General features: G+C 31.7%; 1 protein-coding gene and 1 pseudogene across 1 annotated transcript; one reads left to right on the top strand and one right to left on the bottom strand.

The window, feature by feature from the left end:
* Positions 1–6,849: 6,849 nt before the first annotated feature.
* Positions 6,850–8,477, bottom strand: LOC124825210 (serine/threonine-protein kinase UCNL pseudogene; annotated as a pseudogene).
* A 2,975-nt stretch (positions 8,478–11,452) lies between these two features.
* LOC124825209 (MSF1-like family protein) lies at positions 11,453–12,779 on the top strand. Its single transcript, XM_047297775.2, has 2 exons — positions 11,453–11,606; positions 11,873–12,779. The coding sequence occupies exon 2, from the start codon at positions 11,975–11,977 to the stop codon at positions 12,530–12,532; it is 558 nt and encodes a 185-aa protein (XP_047153731.1). The 5' UTR covers positions 11,453–11,606; positions 11,873–11,974; the 3' UTR covers positions 12,533–12,779.
* Positions 12,780–23,793: the final 11,014 nt, after the last annotated feature.

Raw genomic sequence — 23,793 nt, 5'->3', positions numbered from 1 at the left:
TAGACGAGTAAATAATAAATATATAAAATAAATTATAATAAAAAAATATATTTAAATAAATTATTTGTGAGTTAAGTTACGAAATTTTTGAATAATAAAATATATTTAAATCAATATGGACATTTATTTTTAAAAAAGTATGAATAAGGCAAAAAGTTTATAAATTTTTAATATTGTTTAGAATTGGACTCTGAAGAGAGTTCAGTCCAATAAGTTCAATGGAATATTTGGAATGTGGATAGTCAAAAGACGAGCTATTTCTTTTAGCATCTTCATAATTTCAAACTGTAATCTTATTTTTTGTATTCTAAAATATATAATCTGGAATATTATTTTTCTATTTCAGAATAAAAATAAAAAAATATATTTTATATTTAGAATTTAAAATTTAAAATATAAATATATTTTAAATTGTATAATTTAATATATAACTTTTGTAGTATTCTGAATTATGCTATTTGAAATACAATTTTTATATTTCAAAATATTAAAAGTAGTATTTTTTATTGTATATTTCAAAATATAAAATAAAAAATATATTTCAAATTATATACTTTAAAATATAAAACTTTCCTTCTAGAATTTAAAATACAAAAATTTACGAGGGTTATGAGAAAAAAAAATTATGGAAACGCAGAAAGAAGCTGCTCAAAACAGGTTAAAAATGAGCAATCATTTAAATAAATACACAATTTATTGAATTTTTGGAGGAGAATAGGCTCAAATACATTAAAAACACACTTCATTATATAAGTTGATCTTATGCTATTTTATCAGTTTAAATTTAGCATATACAATATAATTTTGGTAAGCGAATTGTTATTTATTATTAATCTCTAGAATGTAAAAAAAAAATCATAATAAACATGTACAGTTTCAAATAAATTCCTAACCCTATTTGTGTTTTTGACATGTTAGCTTATACACACATATGTCAGTATTATAACTTAGGTTTTACGTGTTTTTTTTTCTTTTTTTAAATTTTGAGGTGATTGCAAATTTCACTCTTGATAGCTTCAGTGTGATTTTCTTAATCCTATTTAAGAAAGGTTTAATGTCTCAATAGGTCCCTATTTTTGTTCAGAATTTGAAATAGGTCCCTTTATTTTTTGGCGTCTCAATTGGATCCTTATTTTTGTTAATTTGATGCAAATAAATTCTTTCCGTCAATTTCATGCGTTAATGAATGTGTGACGTGGCCTGAGGACAGACACCAAATTAACAAAAATAAGGACCTAATTGAGACCCAAAAAAATAAAGGAACCTATTTCAAATTCTGAACAAAAATAGGGACCTGTTGAGACATTAAACCTTTAAGAAACTAATATGATGATGTTATAAATTTTGAGACACGGATAATGTTTTACCCTAAAATATTATTAAAAATTGTGAATTTTATATCGGTTGTATTAGATATAGATAGATAGATATCACCAAAAAAGTTATATTTTGTGTTGTTATGAATGTGAATGAATCGTGTTAGATGTTTAAAACCCTTTTATATGGTTTGGGATATATATTATTCCTTTGGTGGGTACTTAATAAATAAGAAAATGGTGTGTTGGCAGGGAGAAGAGAATGGTTGACGGAGAAGGGAAGTTTATTTAAAAAATAGTAAATAAAAAACACTGAGTAGAGTGCAAGAAAAACATATATACCAAAATGTGAACTTCGAATGATGACATGAAAATGTTTAAGTATTTATTTACATTGTTATAAGAAATTTTTATATTATTAATATTATTGTTGTTGCTTAAGATAGAGTTTTGGGTGTGTGTCAAAATCAACAGTTTATTATTACATAAGTTACTAGTAGTCTAATTATAAGGGTTAGAGGTGGTTAATTATAAATATTTGATCTTAATAATAATGTGTAATTATTTTTATGGTATGATTAACTATTTAGATAGTCCGAAATTGACCAAACGATCATATGATACATATAATATTATCAAATAACTATTATTGAAATATTTTTTATTTAATTTTATTTAGAGTTTAAAAAAGATTCATAATTATTACTCATAAACTTCTAAAAGGTATAATAATAAAGTAATATTTGAATCTCAAATTGGGTCGAATAATATAGTTAATTAAAATATAAGTATTATGTTTGATTAAGTGAAATGCACCTCAAATAATATAATCAATTATAAAATTATTATTATTATATCATTGCTTAATTAACCCAGTGAAATACGCCGAGATTAGTTAGAATGAACATTTAAAATATTATAATATTGGTAATTTTTACTAGCTAGACTCACCAGCGACTCTGGAGCCTAAATTCATTGACCCAGAAGAAGGCTTTTTGGACCACTTAAATGTTGGCCATTGCTTCTGCACTCTTATATTTTCTTCAATGTACCTCCATAATCTTTAAAATACCAATTATATCCTTTATTTTTCGTTTTACATTTTAAATTCTGAATGTATAACCATATTACATAGTCTGAAACCAAAAAATATATTACTTTATGTTTTAGATTATATAATTTGAAATAATTATAAATTCAGAATGCAAATAATATTATATATAATTTTATAAACTAAAAATTATTAGTATCTAAAATATTTTTTATTATTACAAATTTATAATTGATTTTTGAACCAGAGTCTAAATTAGCTTTTAAAATTAGTTTTAGTTAAATTGGTTTTTAATATTATTAATTTAAAATCTATAATTTTAAATAGTTAAAAGTATTTTAATTAATATTAAAAACTAATTATAAATTTTCATTAAATAGAAATTATTTTAGATACAGATATCTTTTAGTTAATAATATAAAATTAATATAATCATCAATTACTTTTTGTCTATAAATTTATTATTAATTAATTATTTTCTTGTAATGTTATATTTGAAATAAAAAGTTATCTTCGTTCACGTGATATATCTTAGAAATGTAATTTTTGTTATGTTTCATCTCTATTGAATAAAGAATATAACTATACTCGTATTTATATTTACAACTTACTGTTTTAATTATTACTTAAATAATTATTTTTACAAAAAAAAAAGAAATAAACATGATATTATTAAGGATTGAATATCAAAAGAACACTCATTTAAGGATTTACATAGTTCAACACTTAAAATTATAAAAATAAGATACTTTGGTGTGAAAAAATAAGTAATATATAAAATTATTAAAGGTGTATAAATAATTAAATTTGTACCTCATAAACCATTTATTTAATGAAATTGATGTTTTTATTTTATGAAATACAATATATCATTTGAGAAAAAGCACAAAAGAAAAAAGGGTAATGAAAGTTGATATAAGAGAAAATATACTTTAATAAACTTTGTTAATATTGAATATAATAACGGAAAAATAATACAAAAATGTGTAAAAAATGATTTTTCCAAAATAAAATGAAACAAGAACATGAGAGAATAGTGAAAACAAGCTTTTAAGATATCTATTAAGACAAATTGAATCAGTGGAAAGATTTTTAATAAAAATTGAGCCAAATGAAATAATATAATGGAAAAATTAATCTGTGATCCTTTATTTTTGTTTTGACCACAAAAGCACAAATTGTGAAAACAACATGTTAATATATTACTTAAAGTTAAAGGTAATGTTTCCCCTAGAAAAGCTTGGACCAAATTCTTGCTAGTTATAATTATACAAAGCTTTCGGCAACTCATCCCTTCAATTATGTAATATTATATATATATATATTAAGGTACAAAAGAAGACATAATAAGGAGTCATGTCAACTAAGGACAATACAATACAAGAGAGAAGACTTGAAAGCTGTGAGATGCAAACCAAGTCACCTCAAGCATTATTCATAAGTCACCATTTGTTACAGTTGCTGGTTGCTATGGTGATGAAAGTATTGCAGTGACCAAAGTGCAAAAAACTACCTTAAATTTCAGTGAGACAGAGGTAGAAGACAAATAGGTACATAGGTTAAAGAAGAAAGAAAGTGTTTTGTTTTCTAATTCTAACCAACTTTCTACCTTACATGAAGCCAAAATTGACCGACACAAGAAACTCTACTTCGTGTCAGTGCTATTCTATTAGGGAACCTATTCCTAATCTTACTCTGTTTTCAACACACACCACTACATTCTCAGCACACCCCACAGTTGAGTTGAGTGAAGTAACATTACCATTTTGTCTCGTAAAATTCTCATTTTCATTTGGTGTGCAGATCAGAGAGAATCTCGTAAAAATCTCATTTTTAAAACCATGATTTAACGGTTCTCATTCAAATGATTCCACAATTTTTTTCTCCCCAAAATATAACAATGTCGATGAATTTCTTTATTTTACCTATCTTTCTATCACATTTTAAATACCTTTTTATCCTTTCACTCTTAGAGTTCTATGACTCTCATCTTTACCCTCACAAGTCAAGGTGAAAATCCGCACATTGACATGCGTGTGCAAATTTGTCATCACATCAGTTATTCTTGTTCTTTGTTTAATATTTTCTTAGCTTTCTGTTCCGTATGCATGCTTCTATTGACTTTTTACATTAAATAAAACTGCTAAGAAATACTTGAAAGATATATGAAAAAGGTTTTTTACGGGTAAGGCAATTATGCTGACCACACATTTATAAATTATTATATAATATGAGAATACCAGCTTGCACATCTATTTCTGCATAGTTTTAAGACAGAAAACCGTAAAATAAGAGAATTGCATGATGAGAAGAGAACAAGGTGAAGAATAATAACTTGAGAAATTGATTACGTGTAAAGACTTTACTTGATAAGAAAATGGCCACTCTTCACGAGATAAACAGTGTTATTAATTATCCTCATAATTTGTCTTTGAATAAGATGGTTTTTCCCACTTAGAATAGCAATTGGTCCTACAACACCTTTTCTTCTCAAAAGAGAGATGCCTTTAGTACTTTCCCTACTCCAACAATGTTTATATCAATAACCCATAATGCCACAATGTACCTTAAAGATTCTACTACACAATGTCACAACACTTAAACTCAGCAAACACGACCTAAAATAACAAAAAACAATACATTTTTTAACAACACATGCGATTTTCAATCATTCGTACTCGATGCAACTCGAAGGTTATTGTGTAAGAAATTCTTTTTACTTTTATGTCAATTTCTTTCCCTTATGACGTGATTATCATTGAATATTTCAGTAAGATCGATCCAACCCAATGTAATGTGTAATGTGCATGTTGAAAAACTTATTTGGATTTTTCAATATTATCGTATACGCTTTTTTTTAACAAATTATTATTTTTTATTACATAATCATACCTTTTTTTTTAAATAATCTATATACTATTATAATTATACATTTTTTAATTAGATAATTTTATCCTTTACTAAATAATTTTTTTCCAACTTAATAGAATACATAATTAACAACCTATCTGTTTAAAGATAATTGCATAATTATTTTGAATTAAATGTAAGTACCACATGTTTTTTTATAATTTTTAATCATTCTTTTTAAAATTATATGTTTTCCTAAAATTTTATTATTTTAGTGATTCTCAGCTAGTGAAAAGTAAATTTAACACGTGTGTGTGTTTATATGTGTGTATATATATATATATATATATATATATATAATAGAAGTATCCAGTGAAAACAAATATATCAATATCTTGCAAATTAGAAACTAGATGCCAATTTCATCTTAATCACATGTGAGATATCAATAACACAAACTTATCGAATATTTGAGGAATAAATATTAAAGTATTGTTTATAGAGCATAGTTCTTGGGAGCATTTTTCTTTACAAAAGAAAAAGGAATATGATGCTGCACTTTTCAAAGAATTAAATATGGACCAACACTTTCTTTTTTTCACACTCCTATTTAACAATTCTAATAGTTCTCTTTCATAATTTTTTTTATATTTATTTATATTAGTTAGATATAATATTTTATTATTGAAAGGAGTTGTAAAATGGAAGAAAAAAAAATTATGGATCTCAAAGTATAATTTTCCCTGAATATATATAAAATTACTACATTAATAGACTACAAATATAAAAAGAATGTAATCTATATATAGGGTGACAATTTTTGAAGTTATTTTTAAAGAATATACTATGGTTAAGTTAAAATAATAGTTTATACGACTATGAATATTTTTTTATATTTTTGCTTCTGAAAATCTCTATTGTTTATCGTTGAACACAAAATTTTTCTTCTTCTATCATGAATAACAAACTTTTTCTTTTTTAATTCTTTTCATTCTCATTTTCTTTCTCCACGGTTTGTTTTTCTCTTTTCGTCTCACTTAAACCTTAAATATTTGTTTATGTTTGATTATTTATGTTACATTAACTACTCATATCGTTGCTACCTATATACATAATTTCAATGTTATCTATGGTATTATTCACATTCCTTAAAGCATATTCTTAAGTTATGCATTCTTTTTTTCACCTATTTTAATGTATTTAAAATTTTTGTATATTATTTTGGTATAGTTTTCTACTATTGATTTATTGTATGCAAAAATTTAGTTTATTTGATGTTGAGACTAAGTTTATTTGCAAAAAATTAGACATAACATGGGCATGTATGCATCTTCACCCATATTTGAGACTCAAAACTAAGAAAATGAAATGTTATAAGCAAATTAAATATTAGTACTAAAAGAGGGAGTTCTTTTGTGGCGCACAAATATTTTTATATAGTGTTGTAATCTCAGCTTGTATAATAAAATAATTATATTAAATATGTTATTGTTGTAATGAGAAATATATTAGAAATATAATAAATATATTTTATTATATATTTTAATTAAATAGGATAGAAGAATATTTAAAATCTTACTCTTACACTTTTAGAAGAATAACATAGTAGATGGGAACGGATGTTCATGCATCTGAAACAAAAAATATTTGACATATAAACAACAATATCTTACAATTGTATATGTAGTATCCAACTATACAAAAGCATATGATAGCAGTAAATTCTGAGTAACTCCGTTACTTTGCGTTCTACACCGTTATTCATTCCCCAATATAGACAGAAATTTAAAGAGTTAAAAAGAATAGGTAGCTAGGTCTACCACCTCCCACACATGCGTCAGAATTCCGGTAAAGAAACGTTTTTCTGAAACTCACACGACGGTGACCGTAACGGCGAGGGGGGCAAAGACGGTGGAGATTTCAGACTCTGAAAGTATCCCCTTACGTCAAGTCCATCGGCGAAAGGCTTCGTAACCTCTTCTCTTGAAGGAATAAACGGCGGCCGCACAACCTCCGTTAGTAGGTCCCATTTAACCCCTCTGAAGAACTCGTGCTCCTTGATCTCGGTGGCGCCGCGAACATAACCCAAACGCTTGGAAGGGTCCTTTTCTAGCAACCGAGATATTAGGTCCGTCAACGCTGTTTTCTTCCCGACAAACTCGGGCGTCTTCAACAACACGTTGCGAAACGTTTCCTTGCGATTCCTCCCCTTGAACGGCGTGGTTCCGTACACCATCTCGTTGGCGAGGACGCCGAGGGCCCACCAGTCAACGGCGAAGCCGTGCCCCTCGCCTCGGAGGACCTCCGGCGCGATGTACTCCTCGGTGCCCACGAACGAGTTCGAGCGCTCGAAGCTTGGCGCGGCGCGGCGAGCTGCGGGGGTGACTCGGGCGGACTTGGGGGTCTTCGTGAGTGGGGCCCAGCGGAAGTTGCGGCGGGGCTTGCGCGGGGCGGTGTCAGGAATGTGGGAGTTGGAGGGAGAGGAGGTGTTGGTTTTGGTGGGAGAGAGAGTTCGGGAGAGGTCGAAGTCGGTGAGAGTGACGTGGCCGGATTGTTGAATGAGGACGTTTTCGGGTTTGAGGTCGCGGTACACGATGTGCATGGAGTGAAGGTGGTGGAGAGCGCAGAGGATCTCGGCGAGGTAGAAGCGGACGACGGCGGGGGAGAATATGTGATCCGTTTGGCGATAGCGGAGGTGGTTGAGGTCGCCGCCAGGGCAGTAGGGGACGGCCCAGCCCATTAAGTTGTTGGACTCAAAGGAACCCAGTAGGGTGGGGAGGAAGGGGTGGGATAAGCGAGAGAGAACAGTGATTTCCCAGTGGGCGCGGCGAGCACCGTCGTGGAGGGATGATGATTTGTCGACCACTTTGAGCGCCACGTGGCCGGAGTTGTGTTGCACGAGAAACACAGTGCCCATGGCCCCTTTGCCTAAAACTTTCAGTACCTTAAGGTTGTCGAGGTCAAGTTCCTCTGCCATTTCGTTACAAAAGAGAGAGAGAGAGCTACCTGGTCTGTGTTTGTTTGATCCACCCTTGCTGCTGCTATTAACGTTTTATAATGATGTTGTTGTACTGTTGTATGCGGATTTACTTTTGTTTTTTCTGTGCACTACACTGTTCTGTAATGTTACTCCCATGACAAGATCTTTTTATCATTATTTCTTCATTTAGTGATTATAGCCATTGTAATGGTAAGAAGGTGATAGAGGAATTCACAGATGTAAATAAATATGTATGAATCTAAATGGTCTTTATGGTGTCGGAAAACTGCTTAAACCTAGCTAGCGAGATTTATTAGATATTGATAAAATGTGATAATAAATAATGCGCTTGATTTGCGTAGCATAAACTGATAAAGCATATGGTCACACGTGTGACGAGACATAAGCAAACAAAAGTAATTTTGAAAGAGTGTCGAGAAAAAGACAAAATGAATTAGTCGTACGGTAATCACATGGGAGCTCCTATATTGTAATGAGAACGTGAAGGTGCACCCTAAGCTATTGCTTCATGTTGGAACCTTGTCACCTTCTCATTTACCAATCCATTCTTTTATTGGATTTCTTTCTTTAATTAATGGAGCATGACATTTCACCACCCTTCCTCATGCTCCTCTCAATTATTAATCACCAATATCTCAATAAATCATACACTATATCTTTCAAATATACGATTTGCCCTCTGTATTGCAGTTATCATACTCACTTATCATACTCACTTTCCATTCATCAAATTTAGCTATTTGCTACACCAAGTTTTCCAGTTAGATCCTTGTTTTGTATTGTACTCATAGGCTTCAATGGAGACCAATATATACATGATAATTCAATGTTCTTTGTCCTTTTGAAATCCATAGATCTTTATCAGAAAACTGTTGAAGGAGTAATATTTTAATCATCAATCCCGTTGTCTATGTTGGCATATAAAATCAGAGAGGACAAAACAATTAATGAAGTTTCACATGTTGAATACTAATGTTCCTTTGTTTTGTTAGATTTAATGTAGGACGAGACAGGACACGAATCGTATATGTACGTAGTAGTGTACCTTAAAAATTACCAAATAATGTGGAGTAGGCTTGGCTTTGGCCCTGTTGACGATGAATTAGGTGGATGATGGTGAATTAATTAGTGATGGCTTCTTTGTCAAAAGTGTAGGCTTTGTGGCAGCATAAAAGATGTTGAGATGTAAAAGATGGCATATAAATTAGAACCAAGTCTATGGTTGAAACAGATGAAGGGTAGACAAGTGGAGGACAACATCATTATGCTTGCTTTAACATTGAATTGACATTATCCTTTTGATTTTGCAAATCTTCTACTTCAAACTTGTGAACTTGAGATGAAAGATATTTACCCAGAGGAAACCACACGTATGAAACAAGTAATCAAGGCATCAAGATTCTTTTTTTTTTTTGTAGTTCATTGATGATGAATTACACAACAACGTGGAATATCGTGATTTGGGTAGAAGTTAGGTGATCTTGGATCATATCCTTCGTAACATCAACCACCAACTACTAAAATAATGTCTACAAAGGAAAATAGGAATGTTTTAAACTTCTTGAACTAACTCTTGAATCCGTCTCATAAAATTCAAACTTTATTATATTTTCGTATAATTTCTCTTGAATGAGTCATAACAACTATGTTAGTGGGAAGAATGGATTCACATTTTTGCATATGTTACATCAACATACATATATATTCTTTAGTTATTCTCTTGTAAAGATATGAGATTATGATTCTAAAGAGATTTATAACCACTCATCATATATTTTAGTAGATGCTTTCTGGAAAATAAATAGGATAAAACAGATCTAGGCTAAATCAGTCCATTATTATACAAATCAACACTTTGTGATCTTAACCTAATCATTTGTGAATAAATTAAGACTTTTTCTTTCTTCAACTCCCATTATTTCTAAAGGTGACTTTCAGATTACCTTATTTGAAAATTTTTCTGAACAATTCTTTTTAATTTTCTTGAACATGATTTCCAAAAACAAGTTTTCTGTAATAGAATGTATGAAAAAAGCTCTGACATGTATGAAATACAATCTATAACAAGTTTTCAAAAATAATTTTTGAAACACATGAAATGTGTTCTGGAAAGAACTTTTCGGAATGAGTTTTTTTTTTTTTTCACAAGCCATTATCTCTTTTCTTGTTCTACAGCGTTAGCAGTGATGGATTTTCAAAAAATTGTTTTTGGATTCAAAAATTTTATTTATAAGATTTACTATATTTTTTATATTTTGATCTGCTAGGTTCTCATTTTTAAGAAATATATGGATGTAAATCCTCGTGCATAAGTATATATAAATGTGCATAAGTATATATAAATCTGAGGAATCAAATATACTATAACTAAAAAAATACTTTTATTTATATACTAATTTTTATACATATAAAAAAATTGCGGAAACCAAAGCTCTCCATAATGGTCATGAAACTCCACCACTGACAAGAAGATGATGTAATAAGATGATATTTTAGCCTTTTTATTATTATATGACTACGATTAGTAATGATGGGGATGCATAAAGAAAAAGCCATAAGCAAGTCCAAACCCACATCTCCTAAATAAGTTGTATTTTTAAAATACTTGTTAAGTTATTATTCAATGTAAATATGAAGTAAAAAAGATGCTTTCTTCTTACACTTCTAAGTTTTCTTTCTTTTCAAATGTATAAATTATCCTTCTTTCTTTCACCTTACACCTCCTGCACCACAACTGTTGTTGTTCTTGTTCACACACACGTTCAACCTTGATTCATCCACTCAAAGTGCATATTCCTTTATAAAAATAAATATAAATTTTTAATCAAAATAAATATAAAATTTTAAACTTAACTTAACAAAAAAAAACGAATATACAAAAAAAATGAACAAGATGAAATGAACGAGATAAATAAAGACAAAATGAAATAAGACACTAGCACGGTTGAAAAAAAATCAAAGAAGAAAGTTCAAGAAAACAAGAAAGAGAAAATAAGTTCGAAATTGACTTAGAGATGTATCTCCTTCGGTAAATAAATAAATGGACCATAATAAATATGATTTAGTAAACAATAATGAGTGGTTATATAATTTTTTTTTCATATATATATTTATTTTAATGGATAAATTTGTTTTCACAATTAAACTTAGAGATATACGAAGAAAGGACATGCAAAAAATAGTTTAATTGCGGGAAGAGGTTTTCTTGGACAGAAAACATTACTTGGACTCAGGCCCAGCCCAATAAACAAATCCTCTAGGTCTCGTCGAAAGATGTAATTGAACTTTGACCAAAACACAAATCTGTGTGAGGTGATACCAATGACTACTACAATTCCCACAAAATCTCCGATTAGGGGAAATTCACAACCCTTTTAATCTTTCTATGGTAAGCTCCCAATTTTCTCATAGCTCACATCTATTATCATTTCGCGGCCCTTTCAATGTCTCAGTTTTTCATCCCTTTGATTGCTATAGCTATGTTTTTTCTTGATCTGCCTCTAGGCTACTGCATTGTTTGTAATAAGTTCGATATTTGCTATTATTCAACCAGATGTTTTGATTCTTAAGCTTTTAATTTGATTTCTTTGATGCTATTGACATCTGAATTTAACAAGTTTGGTAGATTGATTGATTGTTCATTTCCCCTGTCAGATTGCACTGCTAGAGTGAAATTCCCCATCAATTCGCAGCTAAACCCTAAAACAGAATTTTGGTGTGGTGTGTGTTGACTTAATTGAGTGAAGAGATAGCATAATGGTGAAAGCATACAGACAGGAACACGTCTACAAACACCCTTGGGAACGTGTAACTAGTGCATCTTGGCGCAAGTTTGCTGACCCAGAGAACAAACGCATATTATCCCATATTCTTGATGTTGACACATTGAACCATAGTCTTGACCCTTCATCGGGGAAGCTTTACACAACTCGTGCCATCACGATCCATTGTCCTGGACCCTGGTTTGTTCGTAGAATTGTTGGTCAGGATATTTGCCACTGTGTAGAATCCAGTGTTGTGGATGCACAGTCGCGTTCCATGCAACTAACCTCTCGGAATATTAGTCTCCAGAAGTTCATAGAAGTGGAAGAGAAGATCCGGTACGACCCTCACCCGGATAACCCGAATGGTTGGACGGTTTGCCAGCAGGAGACTCGCATCCGGATTAAGCCATTGTCGGCCCTGGCATCCATGGCTGAAAAGGTGGAGCAGCGATGTGCTGAGAGGTTTCTTCAGAATAGTGTTAAGGGCAGAGAGGTAATGGAGAGGATATGTAAATATCTTGAGGCAGAATCTAGCAGCCTTGCTTTGTGATTCTGTCTTCTCATCTCAGTTTTGGGTTTCTGTAATTTAACTTAATATATTTGTAAAATAACTGAGGAAACATTGCAACATGAAAGGCAGGGAAGATGGTGAAGCTTGTATCTCCTCCCTGGACTTTAAGAACTAAGAAGAGTGTTTAGATCTTCTTCAAATTTTGATTTGTCAAATAATTTTTCAAATTGCTGTAACACAACTTAAAGGACCATTTGAATATCTTTTTCTTCTGAATCTTGATCAATCCTTCGGAGTGAGATTGAGACCTAACTCTGTTTTTTGTTTGTCACCTTTCCTTATTTTCTAAGGCACTTGGTCACAAGCCTTTGTTTTGCATCTTTATCTTAGTTAATAATATTAGATTATTCTAAATTTTGTACATTTTTAAATTTATATTTTAACGTAAATGAGACAGTTTTATATAGATCTCTAGTTTGGCTTCAATGGTAATGTGTAACATGTGAAGATAGTGGGAGAAAGAAGAAGGAGGTAATATAGACACCGGGCAACATCTCTTGAAAAATGGGAATTAAGGAGCATTTCAGGTTAAAGGAACGGGAGGGGGTTAATGGGTTATAGATGTACTGCATCTCTCTGAATTTCTTCATCTTTCTCGAATATCTCTCAATTTCTCTATTTCCTAGACCCTAATACTGTTCATTGTTGGTTGATTTAGTGTTAGTAAAGCGGATTTAGTGCGTTCGTTTGGCGATTGAAAGAATTGCAAGCGCAAGTGACCAATCAAGGTGAAGAACTTCGATTATTGATGAGTTTGATTGAGTTACGTGATCAATCGCAGCGAGACCCAACCTCTCAATTACGATTCAGTTAACTAGTCTCTTACTCCGTTAGAACTCCTTAAGAGTTATTAAAGAAGAATTTGACTAGATTGGTGTAAGGGAAAAAACAGAGAATGGAATAATCTGGAAAGAAAAACAGGACAGAGAAGGAAAAAATTCAGAAGAGAACACGTAATAATACTTTCTTATTCTCTGCATAACAGAAATGTGCTTTATATAAGCACTACTCCTTATAGCTAATATTCCTTCACATGGTATAACGGTTTCCCCTAAAAGGAAGACACGTCACTTAGTAACAAAATTCCTAAAGATAAATTGGCTGACGGACAACCCTCTTAGGTCGATCAATAGAAGCCTCTGGAGTATTGGTTGGGCCGTGTTCAGCTTCTGCAATAGTACTTGGGCTGCCCTCACCTTGTGCACAGTCAATAGGATTAGAGTACTGTAAGGGCCCAATGATTCTTTCAATTGGTGTGAACTGATAATTTTCTAAAAGTTTTTAAAACTCTTGTTCAATACTATACATCATCTAATCCCTTGCAAATAGCGTTTACTATTAAATTGCAAGTTTTAGTTAGAAAAATGTGTTAGTAAGTTTTAATTTCATTCTTGAAGCTTAAAATCAAAGTTCCTAGTTTGACATGGTAGATTGCTTTAGGATGCTAATTCATGCATTTTCTTTTGTTGTTATACGCTTATTGTCTCTTCCAGTATTCATCTTTGGTTTTACACTGTGCTATAGAGGTGAGAAAATAGTTTTTGCATAAATTCTGAGCAACAAGTAGGTTTTACACAGAATGAGCCATCTATAGAAGCAACTATTCAGGATTTGAAGACTCAGATGGGACAGCTAGTACTATTCCCACTCAACCCTCAGTAAACCCAAAATCTGGAACAAGTTGAAGATGCAGATTAGAGTTAGATTACCATTGTGTATATCATATGCCTAGTATTTTTCTTTTGTAATAAATACATTGAATCAAAATAGCTTTCTGTATTCTTGAACACTTTAAGTTTTCTAGCTTCATTCAAAATTGAAAGAATCGTCATTGTGCATACCATAACTAAAATTCATCCCATCGTATAAATCGTTGAAGACTGAAAGTGTGGGGAGGTGATTTTGTTCCCATCGTTCTGTTGGTTCTGACCTGAGTTCATTCAGTTTAATGGATTTGACTAAAAAATTTGTTTTGTACTCTATATTTAGAACAAAAACTTAACAAAATATTAAATATGAGATATTTATGATATCTTAATATTGATTTTATCTAAATAATAACTAATTTCTAAACTGAAAAATATTTTTTTAAAGATTTCTTAAAAACTAATTTAAATAAAAAATATTAAGCAAATACTTTTAATAATACATTAGTTTTAAACTCGTGTCTATCCATGAAATGATGTTGGTTTATTTAATAAAAGAGAATTAGAGATTGATAAAAAAATAATAAATATTTGTAGGTTTATAATTAAGTTTTGAATAGAATTAATCTTAAAAATAATTTATAGGTTTAGAAAGTCAATATATCTATAAAAATATAAATAGTATATTTTGTAAAAAGATAAAGAATAACACGTGTGTAAAAATAGAGTAGATTTTTTAAAAGTATAGAAGATACTTAGAAATACATGGAGTTGACAAACTTGTTATATATGTGTTGTTAGATTTTTGTCTAATTAATATATAGGCATAATAATATAATGTATATTTTAGACTGGTATAAGTAGTATATGAATAAACTTGTGTAAAGTATATGGTAAGACCTGCCTAATATTAATATTATTAATCTAATATGTGTACGAGCATACTAGTTTAACATGTATTGTTAGACTGGTATAATCAGTTAACAAACTCATCTAATGTGTTACAAGACTCATATGATGAGTATATAGACATGCTCATGTCTAATGTGTATTCTTATGTAATTAATATATGGAATGATCCATCTAATATTTTTTGTTATATTCATCTAACTAGTGAATATTTGTTAGAATGTATTTGATTAAATTCATTAATAATATAATTCAAATTTTATACGTAATTGACATTTAGAATATTGATATAAAATTTTAATTTTGAAAAAATATTATTTCTATTTAATAAATAAAATAAAAATTTATTAGATATTAAATTATAGAATTGAAATATATTATTATTTTTATGATAAATCAGTTTAAAATAAAATCAAATAAATAAAATAACTTTTTATGGAGACAATTTCTTTTATATGGTAGTACAAACAAATCATATATATATATATATATATATATATATATATATATATATATATAATTTTAAAATAATATCATTCTCAAAATAAAAAATAAAATATATGTTTATAAATTTAATTTAATTAATAGCCAAATAATTATAAATCATAAAAATATAAAATTAAAAACAAAAATATATGTTCTAAATTTAATTTTGTAGATGAACAAATAATTATAAGTTAAAGTTAAAAATGAAAAAATATTATAAAAAATTATACTTTAAATAATTTATTAAATGATCAATTAATTAGAAGTTATAGAAAGATAAAATTAAAAAAATAGTATAGACAAATTAGTTTAAAAATAATAAATAAATGGATAAAAAGATATAATAAATTTTATATACATGTCATGACAAAATAAATAAAATTAAAAAATAAAATAAATAAATAAAAGCATGTTACAGCACAATAAATATAAATAAATAAAAATTAAAAATGTTAAATGATTAAAAACTAACTTTTGAAATATTTGTCAATTTAATAAAATAAAATAGTAATAAATTTGTTAATATTTTCCTTTTTCTTGTATTATAATTGATTGTCAAGTTCCTGTAAGAAGTTTGATTTGGATACAAATTTTAGTATAATGATACATACAAATATGCATTTTTTCATTCAACATCCTTCCTACACCAATAAAATAACAATCTTAGTTTAAAATATAAAATCATTCACGATTAGCTAAAAAAAGTACACGTATTGATCTTCTATTAAACATTGAAAAGAAATAAGTAAATAGAGAATTGTAGATATATAATTTAAGCACTAGCTAGAATAATAAGGCATATATAATTTTGATGTAATGTGTATGTATGTCTAAAGTAAACTTTACTCGATTAATATATAAGAAGACTGTTTTCGCAATGGTCCCCAAAGTCGTGATATTCATTGCAATCTGAGCATTGCAGTAAGGAAAGGCAAATCCAAAATGTATACGTAACATGTATCATTGAATGCTATTATTCTATGTGATTGTTTTTTGTTGGTAATATTTTGTAAGAAAGAGAGAAAGAAAGAAAAGTTGATTTGATGAAGAATAGAAGAAGGTGTTAAGGTCTACAAGGTTCCATCACATCATTCTTTGTTAATCTGACAGGTTTGTGCTGATTGGGGATGTTGTGACAGATTGACGTTACACTGAACACCATCCATACATAACAAGAAAAGAATCACATAATTAGTTATCATTTTCACTGTTCTTCTCTTCTGTTATACATCATTTCGTAATCTCAAAAATGCCCATATGCAATACTCTTCATGATCGATTCAGCTCAACAAGATAAGAAAGGATATATATTTTGAGATAAAATTTAAAAATTTATTTTTATAATTATTTTATTTACCATTAATTTAAACAAATACAATGTTAGATATATTAGTGAGAAGATTCACATAGTTGATATCATTGTTGGGTCTATTAAAAAATAGATTTGTTGGAAAAATATCAATAATAATGAAATCTGAATTCAATCATATAAGAGATTAATCTTATTCTCTACTTAAAATATTACAACAATAATTAAAATATTACAACAATAAATTAATGAATCTTTTATCATTATATAAAAGTTTATTTTATCATTTTTATCCTTAAATTCCTAACAAATAAACATATAAAAGAAATTAAAAAAAAAGGAAAAAGGGTTTGTTGGAAAGAGAGAGAGAAGGAGACAAGGAACGTGGAGTCCCGTTTTTGTTGGTTGGGTTAATGAGGGAAATAGAGTGAAGTGTGTAGCTACAATTCATACACTGGTTTTGTTGTACTTTGACATGACATCTCAAAGAAACTCTGACCCTTTTTTTTTTTCTTTCTATCATAACATTACTCATACAAAGCTGCCATCTACATCCAATGCATGCATTCTTCCATCTTCCACCCTTCAATTCCCAATGTTCAATATAAATGCTTCTTACTGTTACTTACTCCGTCACCAATTAACTCCATCTTTTACTTTAATCAATTCATAATTTACAAATTAACAAACTTTAACTTGGTCAATGCTGTACTTCTTCTTATTAATTCTTATAGATAAAATTTCATTCTATAGTCATATCAGATTGTTGTTGAAATGATAAGTAATGTTTGTTTCTTTTAATAATAGAACCATATGCTATAATTTTCTTATAAAATTATGCGTTATTTCTTTTCTTAATTTTTTTTTTGCATAGCCCTAATTAATTTAAACCAAACCAAACCCTTGAGGCTGGTTAATTAGGTCTGAGTTTATGCTTTTTTTAAATATTTAAATCACTAAATTTTGTATTAATTTAAAGTTTATTTTTTTCCTTAATTCAATTTCAATAAGTAAGGAGAGATAGTATGCTATAAATTATTGTGAAACCATTATGGACTCTAAATATATCAAAATAATATTAATAAAAATATTGACTAATTAAAAATATTGACAAAATATATCAAAATATTTTTTTTCATCACAATAGTCTCAACTTTATAATGGAAAATAGTAGAAGAAAAAGAGAGAAAAGCAGACATTTTTATTGAGAAGATAATGATTTTGATGGAAATGATTACGGTGAGTGTAAATGTAACATCCCAAATAATGATAATTACCATTAACCAGAACTGATCACATTTACAGAGATAAACAGTGCAGTCTTAAGAATATTACAGTAGCTCAGAATTTTAAAACTTAACATACAGCACGTACAGTAAAATCTGCAGTGTTCAGAATTCATAAAAAAATAAACAGAAACCAGTTCTGATTATCCATTCTGTAGAATTTAAATACAGAATATCAAAATACAGTCCAGCACTTGACAGAATTCCAAATTTTCAGATAAATACAAAACAGATCTGCAGAACTATATATATATACAACTGCCAAAAATACTGCACAACACACTAGACTAAAACTGCTACGGAATCGCGCCTCTACTGTTCAGCTTTTACTTCAACTTCAACCAGGTTTGCATCTTCCAAATTTTCTTCTTCCAGTAATACTTCAAGAGATGCATCACCCTCTGCTCACATCCACAACGGATGATCATTGCATTTTGACAAGACGGATTATACATGGACAGTAAACAGCACCAGGAAAATTGCAAGGGTAAGCTTATATTGTTTAATTAATACAACATTCATACAGTTCACAATTTAATTCACAGATACATCAAACAACTTAATCATAAAATTTAACATATAAATCTATATAAAACAGACTGTACTGAACTGTATGAACCATGTAGTTACAGGCGTCCTTGCACCCAAGTGGTGTGGTAGCCGGGATATACCTAATCAGCTTCCACATGCGGTTAATCCTTCGCCCCTGCTAAGTGAGGGATACGAATGACCTCCACTTGAGGTTAATCATTCGCCCCTGCTAAGTGAGGGATACGAATGACCTCCTGCCATTCCCACGCATGACTACCCCCTTCTACGTGAAGATGAGCATCACGGAATATCAGGATGGACCAAGCCATCAGTAACTTGTCCATGTTCATACTTTACAAATTTAGCATTTAATACAACTGAGAAGCTCCTCCATGGAACGCTCATTCAAGTTCAAAATCATATAATCATATCATGTCGTGTTCAACCATCATATCCTTTCATAATTATAATATCTCCATTCTGTATTTCACTCTCTTAATATTAACGTCATGCATTCTTTAATCAAATAAAATGAACTTATCACAGAACCTTTGATTTCACGTTTCTGGACAAAAGAAACGAGTCATTTATTCACTTAATATGCTTCAACTCTTGATAATTTGAAAATACTGATCTTTAGAAGAGATGAATAATACATTGAAAGATTTTAAGTGTAAAGAATCTAGATAGAACCCAAGGAATAAAACCAGTGATAAGTGTTTAGATACACCAGCAATATAATTGATTTCAGAAGAACAGCACTGGCAGTCCAAGTACGAACGTAATTTAACAATTTGGACGAACGCCAGTTATGTTCGCTCAAAATTCAATAATAGGGACGAACGTTCAGTTTAGAAACCGAACCCCGCTTTGGAACGAACGCTAAGTCAATGACCGAGCACAATCAGAACGAACGTTGGTATAAACCGAACGTTGGGTAGGACGAACGTTTAGGTATATGACCGAACACCAGTTATGAACGAACGTTCAATATAGAAACGAACGCTCTGTAGACGAACGTTCAACAGAAGGTCGAACTTCATTTAGGACGAACGTTATTAAGGACGGACGCTCTACTTAAGGCCGAACGTCACTCATTTATAAAGTTTTAAATATTTAAATATTACTGAGCTAGACGAACGCTCAGATCATCAACTAGGGACGCTCATTCTCGGGCAGAATTCTTTCCAAATGAAAGAATTCTAGTCTAAGTAAGCTTAACTGAAAACCGAACGGTTTAAGACCGTACAGGGACGAACGTCCTTTATCAGTACAGAGACCAGATTTCTCAACTCTTAACAGAATTTTCCAGATTTCGATTTTTATGAACTTGACAACTTTCCTTTCAGATTTAATACATCAAATCATACAGATTTCAACATTTGGATCATTCCAAATATACAATCACCATACTCCATTTATACAGAATCAAATCAATATACATTTAAATCAAAAATCAGCAACAACATATATAATACAATTAAGCAGTGTTCATTCATGACAGATTCAATCGATCTAATCATTCCAACTCTATAACATTCACACATCTTTCATGCGTATCCAAAACAACATGCAAATGAACCAGAATTTATATCTCATATCAGTAAACGTTCATAAGGCTCAAATATCAGATTTCATATACATGCAACTCAGATTATAAAATCAAGCAGTATGAATTAAACATATAAGCTTCCCTTACCCGGATTGAAGTTCCAACTTGTCCTAGATGAAAATGGCTTTATCCAACTATGCTTCTATTATATTCTTGATTCTTCCAAAACAAATCTAATCAAAAATTGCAGAACTCTGAGACTACATACTTGCATGCACTAAAACTCTATTCTTCCAGAAACCTAAGAACGAAATACAGTAAGAAGGCTTACCAGATTGGATTCAGTTTCTGTTTGGTCCAAAATGGAGATCACAGCAGTACTAACATTCCTATGGTGCTGCAATTGTGATCAGAGAGGAAACGTGAGTTTTCTGATAGAGAGAAGTTAAGGATTCTTAGAGAGAAATTTGGAGAAAATGAAGAGTTTGGTTTTCTGAGGAAGAAGATGAATGAGTGTGCAGGTGAAAGGGTTCTCAGAAAACTTTGGTTTTGTTAAAGTAACGTTTGCTTGAACAAACATGTCCAAGACTGACACCTGCATACTAAATTCTGATTTGTAAGTTTCTAACGTGACAAGTGGCAGGTGTGCATGTAAGGAGTGGTGCGTTTTTAATGTTGCAGAGAATGATGGTGGTTCAGTTTTCTGTGCATTGCAGAGATGAAAATCAGAGTTGAAAGTGGGTTTTTAATTACCCGCAACAGTGACGTGGTGTGTGTGTTAGTGGTGTGATGTCAGGATTAAATTTGCTAATTATCCAGGGTCTCACATTCTCCCTAACTACAAAAATTTTTCGTCCTCGAAAATTCAGAATTTACCTATGAATAAGTGTGGATATAAGTCCCTCATTGCACTCTCCACCTCCCACGTTGAATCTCCATTCTTGGCATCCCACACTACCTTCACCAATCGAACATCCTTCCTCTTGTGTAATTTAGTGCGAACATCATCAATGCGGATTGGTTGCAACTCCAGCGTTCGATCAGGTTGTAGTTGAATGTCTTCCAGTTCTAAAACATGAGAGGGATTGGCTATATACTTTCTGAGTTGAGACACATGGAAAACAGGATGAAGGTTTGATAGTTGAGGAGGCAAAGCAAGCTCATAAGCTACTGGTCCAATCTTCTTCAGAATTTGATACGGTCCTATGAACTTGGGAGACAGCTTCTTTGGACGAACAACTCTTCCCACTCCAGTGATTGGATTCAACCTTAAAAATACATGGTCTCCTGCTGCAAACTCCAAGGGTCTTCTCCTCCTATCTGCATAAGATTTCTGTCTGCTCAAGGATGTCTTCAATCTGTCCCGAATCAATTTCACTTTATCAGTAGTTTGCTGGATAAGTTCTGGTCCAGTTAGCACATTCTCTCCTTCCTGAAACCAGCAAAGTGGCGTTCTGCACTTCCTTCCATAGAGAGCTTCAAAAGGCGCCATACCAATGCTAGACTGGAAACTGTTATTGTATGTGAATTCCACTAGTGGCAAGACCTCATCCCATGCGCCTAAATGGTCCAGGACACACGTCCTAAGCAAATCTTCTAACGTCTGGATGGTCCTTTCAGATTGGCCATCTGTTTGCGGATGATACGCAGAACTCATCTGTAGCTTGCTTCCCAATTCACCTTGTAAAGATTGCCAAAACCGAGATGTGAATCTCGTGTCTCGGTCAGAAACTATGCTTGAAGGCACTCCATGAAGACGCACTATCTCCTTGATGTACAGCTTAGCCAAATTTGTCATTGACATCTTCAAATTCACGGCTAAGAAGTGGGCGCTCTTAGTTAATCTGTCCACAATTACCCAGATTGAATCGTGATTCTTGACTGTGCGTGGCAGATGAGTCACAAAGTCCATGGAAATGCTGTCCCACTTCCATTCAGGAATCTCCAATTGTTGAAGCAATCCACCTGGACGTTGGTGTTCAGCCTTGGCGCGTTGACAGGTTAAGCAAGATGCCACAAAGCGTGCAACATCACTCTTCATTCCCGGCCACCAGAAAGATTTCCTAAGATCTTGATACATCTTAGTCATACCGGGGTGTATGCTAAGACGACTATGATGAGCTTCTTCCAATATAATACGTTTCAGCTCTCCATCATTGGGAATGCAAGTTCTTCCCAAATAACGCAACATACCATCCGTTCCAGCATTAAACTCCTTAGCTTTTTCTGAACCGAGTGCATCAAATATCTTCAACAGTTCTTCATCCTCACGTTGCTTCATCCAGATTCTGTCAAACACATCACTAGAAATTCTAAGATTACAGCACCTTATTACGTTCTCTCCTAATTCAAATTGTAATCTTAGATCTCTAAAATTCTCCACCAAGTTCAGCTCCTTCACCATCATCAATGAGACTTGTACTGTATTCCTGCTTAGGGCGTCTGCCACTACGTTGGCTTTCCCAGGGTGATATAGCAGTTCAAAATCATAATCTTTTAAAAATTCCAGCCAACGTCTTTGCCTCATATTCAGCTCCCTCTGATCAAACAAATATTTGAGGCTCTTGTGATCACTAAAGACTTGGAACGTTGATCCGTATAAATAGTGCCTCCAAATCTTTAGTGCAAAAACGACAGCTGCCAACTCCAGGTCGTGTGTGGGATAATTGCGTTCATGAATCTTCAACTGGCGAGACGCGTACGCTACTGCACGTCTCTCTTGCATGAGCACACAGCCCAAACCTTGGTGAGATGCGTCACAGTACACTTCAAATGGCTTGGACGTGTCTGGAATAATCAAAACTGGCGCGCTCGTCAATTTCATCTTCAGCTCCTGGAACCGTTCCTCACACAGATCAGTCCAAGCGAATGGCTGATCCTTTCTAGTCAATCTAGTAAGAGGAGCCACTATCTTGGCGAACCCCTCTATGAAACGTCTGTAATAACCAGTCAGCCCCACAAAACTCCTCACTTCAGTGACTGAACGCGGGCTCTTCCAATCTAACACTGCTTGCACTTTAGAGGGATCTACTGAAATACCTTCAGACGATATCACATGCCCCAGAAACTGCACCTCCTTTAACCAGAATTCACACTTGGACAGCTTTGCGTACAACTCTTTCTCCCTCAACACGGTTAGTACTGTTCTCAAGTGTTCTTCATGTTCAGCATTGGTTTTGGAGTAGATGAGAATATCATCTATGAACACAACTACAAATTTATCCAAATAGGGTCTAAATATCCGGTTCATGTAATCCATGAAGATGGCTGGAGCGTTCGTTACTCCAAATGGCATTACCACGTACTCATAATGCCCATAACGTGATCTGAATGCTGTCTTCTGGATGTCGTCCTCCTTAACCCTTATCTGGTGATATCCTGAACGCAAATCAATCTTAGAAAATACTGTTGCTCCATGCAGCTGATCCAACAAATCATCTATTCTTGGCAACGGGTATTTGTTCTTGATGGTCAGCTTGTTTAATTGCCTGTAATCTATACATAACCGAGAGCTGCCATCT

The sequence above is a fragment of the Vigna umbellata genome, chromosome 6 (assembly GCF_029865625.1).
Source record: "Vigna umbellata cultivar VRB3 chromosome 6, Vumbellata_1.0, whole genome shotgun sequence".
Classification (NCBI taxonomy): domain Eukaryota; kingdom Viridiplantae; phylum Streptophyta; class Magnoliopsida; order Fabales; family Fabaceae; genus Vigna; species Vigna umbellata.
Note: the sequence above shows the minus strand (reverse complement) of the source record. Positions and strands in the feature narration are given on the sequence as shown.

Coding starts and splice junctions, on each gene's coding strand:
- LOC124825209 (XM_047297775.2), top strand. CDS start 11,975: ATGGTGAAAGCATACAGACAGGAACACGTCTACAAACACCCTTGGGAA.